General features: G+C 40.2%; 1 protein-coding gene across 1 annotated transcript; it reads left to right on the top strand.

The window, feature by feature from the left end:
- The first annotated feature begins 907 nt into the window (after positions 1 to 907).
- On the top strand, positions 908 to 4,892 carry hspb9 (heat shock protein, alpha-crystallin-related, 9). The gene is made up of 2 exons (XM_084370405.1): positions 908 to 1,251; positions 2,181 to 4,892. Exons 1-2 carry the CDS (start codon positions 1,046 to 1,048, stop codon positions 2,641 to 2,643), a joined length of 669 nt encoding a protein of 222 aa, XP_084226531.1. The 5' UTR covers positions 908 to 1,045; the 3' UTR covers positions 2,644 to 4,892.
- The last annotated feature ends 5,062 nt before the right edge of the window (positions 4,893 to 9,954 follow it).

Genomic DNA, 9,954 nt, shown 5'->3' with positions numbered 1-9,954 from the left:
GTTATAAGGAACCAGAATAAAGGAAATTACATTTCCTCTGTTACATAATATTCTGTGGGCGAACCCCCAGAACGTCTTTAGATTGTCCCGTCCACATTTTAAATGCTTCTTATACACGATTCTCACCCTTTATGCTACTGTACCAGAGGGGTGCTTCAAGAAGTGATGCCAAAGGGGTGATTACAGCTGCAAACATAGAAGCATATGGCCACTGACCCGGCTGCTATATTTGATATGTTGGGAGTGAGAACAGGCTGCTCCATTTATAACTAAAATTCAGAAATCAAATAAGTGTACTAAAAGTTTAATGCCGTCAAACCTCAATTTATTTTCACATATATCTTCCCCAGGTTAGTCTTTGTCTTATAGAAACGTATCAATGCAAGGAAAGGACAAAAAAAAAAAAAAAATGATGAAAGGCTAACTAAGTTTGAATTTTGGCACACACTAGATGTTCATTTAAACTGTCACACTCTACAGATGTTCTTGTACTGCTGTATCTAGTGATGCTACAAAATCCATCAGTCCTCTGAAAACACCCAGATCTGAGCATACACTTTCATCATGGCCACGCAAGGCTTGCTCAAACACACCACAGTTTACAACTTTACAAAATCTATTATTTTAGTCAAGATATGCCTGTTTTTGTAAACAGTCTACGTCATATATTAAGTAAGAGTCAGATATAAGACTGCAGTGTGGACAAGGCCACATGCTCACAAACCCAAACAGGATATGACCATGAGCTGTCTTTAGCCTTTGGATAAGTTACAGGGCATTCCTGACCTCGCTCGCTCATGCTAACTGTGAGCTCATGGGGTGTAAATATCACAGTGGGAGGGACGGAGCCGGACATCTGGGGTATATAAAGGAGAGAGGTCTGGAGTCATGTCCCAAACAACCTGGTAGAACACAGACGCGAAGAAGAAACTCTAGAAACTCTCAATCCCTACTGGGGTTCAGCAATCAAAAAACAAAGAGGCTGCCACAGGTTGCCTTGTAAGCAAAGCAAAGTTTTTGTCGAGAACTGTCTTCCGACACTGAAATGATGGAATCCTTGACCAGCCTGTACAGCGATGACCCTTTCTTCAGCCAGGAGAATCTGCTGTGGCCGCTGCGTCACAAGGCCCTCTCCTCTCTGCAGCAAGACTTCTTTAACCAGAGAGCCAAGCTGGTCGACAGTCTTCTGACGGAGCTCCATGATGGGCCCCATCTTCGGCAGTTTCCCCTCATTTCCTCTACTTTGGCGAGGTATGTACAGTTACTTTGTATCGCAGTGGTTGATACACCTGATTGGCTGTGTTAGGCTACATTCAGACCAAATTCGTGTGGCTAAACGCCGCAGGGTGGCGCGGCGGTGTCGGGGTGTCACTCCATGGGCTGTGTGTGACATGTTGTGAATCTCCCACTTATCAGTTTGCTGAAAGAAGAAGCTGCTATGTTGCTACATGTAGGTGTTAACAGGAAGCTACTAGAATGCTGGTCCTACTAGTGTCCCCATCAATGGATAAAAAATAATGGTAAACAACAAGGACATGAGGGTTAACACAACTTAATGACATATCTTGTGTGCTACATAAAGAAATGTCTGTTGTTTTCAATTTTAGCACTATGCCATACTACTGACCCATTCTGATCTGTTGTCATGCCTGTGCCAGAGTAGGTTAGGCATGCTGGTCCTATAGTGATCGTCGGCATACAGTAGATGTGTGTTTTAAATTGGTGCAATGCCAAAACAATGGTGTTTTCAAACCAAGATACATTTTCCTTATTGTTCAGTTTCTATAAGTGAACCAAAATGCTTTCATATAACTTAAATTCTTGTGAAAATGTCACCTCGGCTCATTAGATGGTAGTTGGATGGAAAGTAAGCACCGGAATCTGCCCAAACATCTAGAAGATTACTAATTCATTGTAAGACCAGATCAGACCTCATTCTCAAGTTTGCTGTGAGCAAATTTTGATTTCACACACGCTGCAAACACTACAGCTAGTGGCCAACTAGCATGCATGAAAGGCAATACCTCTCCATACCACCAGGTAGCAGTAGTTTTGTATTCATCATTCAAAATGGGAAACCAGAACTGGTATGGAGCCAAGAAGTTTGTTAATTTGAAAAAAAAAAAAACACTGGTGGAGTCCTGGAGCTGATTTTGATCTAGTTCCTGATTCTCTTACAGGCCTAGTGATGGTAAAGAGCAGCAGAGAGAGACTCCCAGCATAGAGCTGCGCAAGGACGCTCAGCCAGCCACAGAAAACAATGGTGACCTCCTGGTGACCCTAGATGCTCGAGGCTACGCCCCCAATGACATCACAGTCAAGCTGGAGGGCAGGAGCCTGGCAGTGGTGGCCATGAAGCAGGCCGGTGCAGAGGAGAGCCAGTCCTGTTCCTCCTCCTCCTCCTGTGCCTCTGTCTGTTCCTCTGCCTCGTCTAAGATGGGATTCGCACAGAAGATCGACCTGCCAGCTCACCTTGATCTGTCCGGACTCTCCTGTTCCTTGATGGATGATGGACAGCTGCGCATCCACGCCCCCAGGGCCAAGCAGCCAGTCACTTTGGAACGACAGGTGCCCATTCGGTTCAGGACATCGCTGGAATTTCCCATTACGAAGGACAAGGCAGAGGAGGGCCACACAGACTAATGCACAGACAAAACACTCCTCACATACTGTTTGACATGTTTTTATGTCAAACAGTACACACACACACACACACACACACACACACACACACACACAAGCAAGCTTACACTAAAGGACTGTTTATAATGAATACAGTTTACCATGTCAAAATGAAGATAATATTTATTCTATAATTATTTAAGATTTGTATAAACTACAGTGTTTGGTTTTCAGAAAATGATCTACATTGTTATGGACCTCTGCAAACACATGGTGGTGCCAGTAACCAACTTACACAGAGAATGGACACATGGAGAGAGAGCAGGGGGAAGAAAAAGTCTCAAGTTCTTAATGCCAGCATTACCTTTAACTCCCCTCAGGTGACAAAATTAGTAACTATAAAAGGTTCCAGTGACGTTTGGTTTCCAGGGGAGAAGTTATTTGTTGGCGCGCTGGTGCAGGTGACAAACAAAAGCAGCAGTTTAATGTTTTATGAGTCATGCCCTGAGGGTGCCAAGACAGAGAAGAAATGAAGGCATTAGGAGAAAATAAGAAAAGAGAAAGGAACCTATATAGACTCTTTTTAAAGGCTTAAAAACAAAAAACAGATGTTCTTACTCATCTCCAGTGCTATCTACACATCCAAATATTTCCAATTTTATCTGCAAGCATCACAGTGAAGGTAAATGGAATTTAGTTTGTTCAACAAACACACATTTTTTTTCTAAATCGACAGCAAAACAGTGTACTAGAGAAAAGTGAATTATCCACTTTAACAGCATCATTGATTTTGAAATGTCATGATGTCTTTTTATTCATTTATGAAAAACATTTTCCTTATTGTGAGTGCTACAAAAAAACTTACTGCAGCATCTGAGATGTCCGAGACATATGTCTACAAACATGCTTAACTACAGTGACACTCACTATAGAGTGCATACCTCTGCCAAGGTCCAACAGTCCCCTTTAATTCAATCAAGCATTATAGCCCTGTATCACCCCTAAAATTTAAACCACCCATAACTGCTTTACCATAATTTAAGCTCAGAGCTAGGATGGACTGCTTTTCAACAAGATCCATCCCTTTATTTGTATCAACACCAAAAATTAATTGGGTCTATCCCCATGCTCTATCAAAGTTTTGTAGAAATCTGTTTGATAGTTGTATTCTGCTGACAAACCATTCAACCTACAGACCGACACAGGTAAAACAAGCCCTCCTGGATAAAGATAATGAAAACCAAAGCGATCTGCACTTCTAGATAGCACTTAAGGTAATATATTTTAGGTTTTTGGTCTTTCTCATACCTAATGCTTATGTAAAAACTAGTACACAGCACATTAAAAATCTTTAGACGAGCAGGACCTTGCATCACCTGTAGCCAGAGCCATCGACTGCGACCACAGGGTGAATGGGTGCAGCCATTGCTGTTTCTGTAACTGCTGACAACTTAGCTGGATTCATAGCAGTAGTATGTCTCAGGTAAAACTCCTGTGACACTTTAGCAGTCTTGTCAGCCTAATTATAAATGTGTTGTACTTTGGCTATATGTAAAACTCAGCAAAGTGATGTGGTAGTGGTCATTTTATTACAATAGTTAACATGATCTGGTCCGTTTGACTTGAGAATAAAATGCTCAAAAATGACTAGCACTAGTCATTATGTTGTGATGTATCATTGTCTATGAAGGTAACTCTACAAGTCTAGTTAATGCAGCGAATGTAATAATAACTAGTGGATGTTAAATATGATGACCGGCAGCTGTTATTGCTGCTGTGGCTGTCTGATTATCAGGGCTGTTAACCTTCACAATGAAGGTGTAGTACACCTGGCGCTGTTACACTGCAATGGTCATGTTGTTTTGTGAACAGTGATATATTTCGCTCTGGGAGTCACAGGCAATCGACCTATTCAGTTGTCTCGGTATGAGGATGTGTTGTTGTTAGGTAGCTTTTTCATATGGATTTTTGTTATTGATCATGTCAGAGGTGCCTTCAACTTATTAACTGATATGACCTCAAAGGCATTTCATCTTTTGACACCTTGGCAGATACATTAAGCTATTAACCAGTCGTAGGCCCAATTCTGAACCTATCAGTACACACTCCCACTTTGGACGGAGTAACACTTACGACTGTAGAGGGTCTTTTCATTAAGAGAGAGGGTATAAATACACTGGCAAGCTATGGGACACTCACATGTTCTTACATATTTCTATTTCTTATTCTCTCTATGTTTTGTTATAAATAAAACACATGTTTTCATTGTATTCTATTTTATTCTTTTAATTCTATTTAATCATATTTTCTGTATGGAATAGACTGTTCTGTTTTTATATTTTTTATAAATTCTTTATGACGTTTCTATTCTTGGTTGAAGCAGTTGTAACATGACCCATTTTCTCGCCTTGGATCCATGAAGAAGCCTATTTGTTATTCTTATTTCATATTAAGCTTGCGACAGGAAAATTATGAATTGAACAAATGAAAACTCACACATGGCCTTCTTTTGTCGCATTTTATTTTTGTAAGACATTTTTTCATTTTGCCCACGTCTTTCAGAGTAAGGGCTTTTTGCTGGGAAAGGAGTGATATAGATGTGTGAGTGTGTGTGTGTGTGTGTGTGTACAGGTGTGGAGTGAAGAGTGTAAGACTTGCAGACGACAATCCCTTGGCATCACTGATGATTTGGGACACTTCAGCGTGCACACATACACACTTTGCGGGAAATGACTGCACATCCTCCACGGCGACAGTCATGAGGGTATAATGATGATGGATTCTCCAGGCCAGTGAGGTGGTAAACCTCGTTTCTCCTGGAGACAGATTCCTCAGAGGAGGATGCTGTTTACACTGGCAGCCAGTTCACTCTAAACATACAAAACTCATCTCAATAATCTGATTTGTGCTCATATGTGCTCCAGGCTGAGTGTTCCTTTGGCTAAAGTAGTGTAAGCAGCAAGGGCAAACTGTCAAATATGTAAGAAAAATTATCAACCCTTCTTTCCTTTCATGTGACTGGGAAACCGGCCTCAGCTGCATGCTGGCAACAAGAGCGTGCATGGTGCACCTGCTCCACCTTTCTGACTCCACAAAGTCAGGAATCAAGAAACGAAAGACTGCCTGCACAACCCTGCAAAGGGTGCATGAAACGGAGAGAGAGCGAGAGAGAGATGCAGGAAACCACGCCAGCAAAGGCCGACAACGCCTCCTCCCACTTCATCCTCATCAGACGTAACGTCTCCTCTTTGTATAGCAAACTTTCCAAGTGTTGAATAATGTGGTTGATGGTGTATTATTTTGTGTATCTAGCTGTACACTGTCGTGGTAATTTCTTGTGAACAGAGGACCGAACACAGGAGAGAGTAGTCTTCTGTAGTTCATACATCACCCCTCTTGACAGAATTACCTTTTGTGGCTCCAAGCCAAGAATAAGACAAGGGAGTTGGTAACAAAAGAAACACAAAAACAACTTTGTTCATGAATAACTCCTTACTCCATTTTGGGACCAGGTTTATGTCCCAAATAGCATTCAAGGCCTGACAGGTGATGTAAGGAATGTCACATGTGCAGTATATTCCCACTACACTCCACCCTTTTGAGCATGTATTGCTCACATCAAGTGAAAATACTAGCACAAGGAAGCCAACTTGTTGTCCTGTCACGTGTCTGACATTCTGGTTGTCCAATTATCTGCCCAGTACCGTTGTTGCATTCACAGGTTATTCAGTACTTGTATCTCGGTTGGAATTTCCACCGGCGTCCCATTTCTTAAATTCAAAAATGGTTTGTCTACCAAAGCCTTCTTCACAAAGCATGTGCCAGCATTTAATGGCTCTCTCTGGTGGGTTATTGAAGAAGCGGGATCGTCTTGTGGATCTGAAATCCTTCTCCTATCCCCGTAGTTAAAGGCCGACTGAACAATAAAGGGCTAAGTCCACATTTACTCCTAATCCTTCCTCTCATATACATCAGAATCAGAGGACGTGGTTTAGTCCATTGAAGACCTGTTTCTGTACAGCACTTTGCCAATTAATTTTTCTATGTTCCATTTTCCCTTTTCACAGCTCCGGTGCTAGCAAGGTCATATGAACAATGTGTCCTCAAATCAATTCAATTTCTAAATACTCACCTACTGCCTTCAAAGCAGCGTTCACGAAGTGTCCTCCATTATAACTGCCAATTTTTATCATGGAATTATATTACTTACCAAAACCTTGGCGACAGCATTTGCGTTTGCCTTGGATACTGGAAAAGCTTTCACCCATTTACTAAACATATCCACTACTACAAGACAGTACTTTTTACCTTCACTCAATGTAAACTCAATGAAGTCCATCTGTAAATGGTCAAACGTCATATCAGGTGGTAGGTGTGCACTTAAAGGAATTTGTTGACTTCTGCCAATGTTATGTGCAGCACATACAAGACATTTTTGGCAATAATTTTGAGCATAGATTGAGAAACCCTTCGTAAACCAAAACCTGTTTATATCTGTTTGCATCTGCCCTTTTGATGCACGATCCCGGCCGTGCATTAATTTGGCTTAAACCGGATACAGAAATTTAGGAAAACAAGGTTTTTTATCAGGCCCATATTATGCACCAAACAACAAGTCAAATTGCTTCCTCTAAAAAGGACTGTTTTTTTTAGTATCCACTATTCCACTGATATTTTGTTTTTGCACTACAGCATTTGTATTTATGGTTGATTTCTTGTACCTTTGTAATAAATGGCAAAACATGAGGCTTTGTGTTTTGACAATAGCTGAAATGAAACATTCCAACATCCCATATAGGGAGGAAACCTAAAGAAAGTGTGTAAACCTAAAGAAACTAATGTTTCACAATGTTAACCATGTACATCATGTATCAGAAAGGCTGTCTGGCAGAAAGTCCCGCAGGCAAACTTCTTCCTTCTGCGCAACATTTTAGCTGAAAAGATCTGCAGTCGTCAGCTAGAAGTAGGAGCACATTTATGTCTCCTTCTGTGTGAAATTGAGGACCTATTTTTTTTTTTTTTTTTAAAAACTACAAATTATTGGGAGTAACAAAATGTGCCACCGTCATCATTTTAAATTGCATATGTGCGATGGAAAGCTTGACAGGTGTAATAAGAGTAACTAAGAGAGGCTGGGTTTAACCAAACATAAAAGGTATTCATTTTGCAGGGCTGATTGTGATGAGATACTTCTACGCATAATAAAATTATATTAAATAAGAAAATATTATGTGAGCACACACAGAGAGAGGCATGGCTCAATAACTTAAAAACATTGCCTCGCTCTGGGCTGTTGCGTTTTAATGCTGCAACACTGCCTGGAGCAGCAACATTAGTGTGTACAGTCGTGAGCGATTCGTCCTGCAGGCTTAATTTTGTTCCTCTCTTTCCAGTTGACACAATAAGACAAGCAGGTCATCACTCTAACTCACATCACCGTGTGCGCTGCCCTATAGCAAACTGCCAAGACCTGATTGATCACTTGAATAAACAGAAGATAGATAGAAGAGACCCTATCAACTTGTGGTCTTAACTTGTGTGGATCTGGATAAAGAGACATGTCCTTTCTGGAACATGGCAAGATTTTAGCGTTTTTTGACATTTGATGATGATGCAAGAAAATTAGGTGGCTGGTTCCTATGAGTGAGCACGATTTGATGCAGACAATAATAACAATACACATTCCTGCCAAAGGTTTCACACTATTGCATTGTTCAACTGTTGGTGGCAGTAACGTGCAATAAATAGACTAATGTACACAATTTGAAATATTCAAAAAATCTTGCTGGGAATTGTGGTGTATTATGTTTATGTATATATAAGTTGCTCAACCAAGACCAAAACACTTGTTTCACTAAATGACATTATTCATTGCCATCTCTAATTCTCTGGATGTCTTTCTCCTTAAAAAAGCTTGAACTTCAGCCCATCAATCATAACATTTCTTAAGTGACTCTGTTGTGATTGATCGACCTCAGCACAAAGAACGCACCACCCCCCACAGCAGGGAGGGTATGGCAAGTAAATAGAGTATATTGTATATTTTTGAGCCTGGCTCCACTAGTAAAGGTCCTGAGCTCCTAACCTAAAGAAATGGAATTAAAACACTGAAAGTAAAGGGAAGCAACCAAAATGTCCATTAAATTCCACCTAGTCAATTTCATTACTAACTTGCAATCAGTTCCAGTTGCAGGATTAATGGTAATTAACACACAAAGGAAAGTCTGTGTCTGTTTCTATCTAGTTGACGACAGAGTTCATTATTGCAGACAAATTTCTGACATTTAAAACAAATTTAGGCCATTTCAGGGCTGGAGTTCAAAGTCTCATGTTGTAATATCACTTGACACCATCTCATTGCTTTCTCTCTCCACATTTTTTTATTGTACTTCCTTGGGTCTGTTGAGTTGTGTATCTTTTGTTGTCTGAAGTTTGTTCTTTTTCCATTGTTTGTATTTTAAAAAAATGTTTTACCTCCGTCCTCAAAAAGGCCAACAGGTGTGTTCAGGATGTGGGAAGATCAATGGTTGAAATGAGAATTTTAATCGAAAGAAAGGCAACCAAACAGTTAAGCCATGAGACTCCCTCCTTCTCACTTCTTTACCCCTTTCTCATGGGGTACATGTCCCGCTGTTACAAACTTTAAGTATAAGTGACATGTTCTTCAGTTAAGTGAAACTGGGCACTGTGGTTTGAGCCAACCCCACATACAACATCCTAGTGTCATGAATACTCTGAATAATAATAATAATGTGAATTAAACAGATTAATACAGTCCCTAGGAAATGCACTCCTGTAAAACAAATTAAAATGACTAAGCCTTTTTAAAAAATTAAACTATGTATTTGTCTTTATTAAGAACAAGTGGGCCACGCACAGGGGACGGAAGTCATAAGTCAGAATTTATTGAGAGGCGGACATTGTTAGTTTTGGTCTTTTCATATGATTTGTTCACAAAAAGAAAAGTGTAACCTATGCCAGTCATATCCTTTAAGGTAAAAAAAAGGTCCCTTAAAGTCTTAAAGGTCAACTAACAGCTCACTAAAAAGTACTGATTCATTTTCTTCACTCAAATAAAAGTTACTACAGTTACTAAGTATTTGTACTTCGTTACTTCCTATCTAACAGGTCTATAGTACTCATTTTAGTAAGATAGAAACAACCTGTTCCTGTTTATTGTGTAATCTGAATTTACTTCCCAAGCTCACTTCTGACTTGCATGTTAAAACACTGTACAAAGAAAGTTTTCATCTTCCTTTCCTTTCTTTAGCATACATGTACATGGTATTTTTTAATACTCATTTAGAGCATGTGTTGCCTACTAATGCGATG

This window comes from Pagrus pagrus, assembly GCF_965226575.1.
Source record: "Pagrus pagrus genome assembly, chromosome: 13".
Lineage (NCBI taxonomy): Eukaryota > Metazoa > Chordata > Actinopteri > Spariformes > Sparidae > Pagrus > Pagrus pagrus.
The sequence above is the reverse complement of the archived record's forward strand: the minus strand, read 5'-3'. Positions and strand labels throughout refer to the sequence as shown.

Bases quoted from the DNA above. Each gene is read 5' to 3' on its own strand.
- hspb9 (XM_084370405.1), top strand. From the start codon at position 1,046: ATGATGGAATCCTTGACCAGCCTGTACAGCGATGACCCTTTCTTCAGC. The intron at 1,252-2,180 runs GTATGTACAGTT...ATTCTCTTACAG, and splicing joins ATTTCCTCTACTTTGGCGAG to GCCTAGTGATGGTAAAGAGC.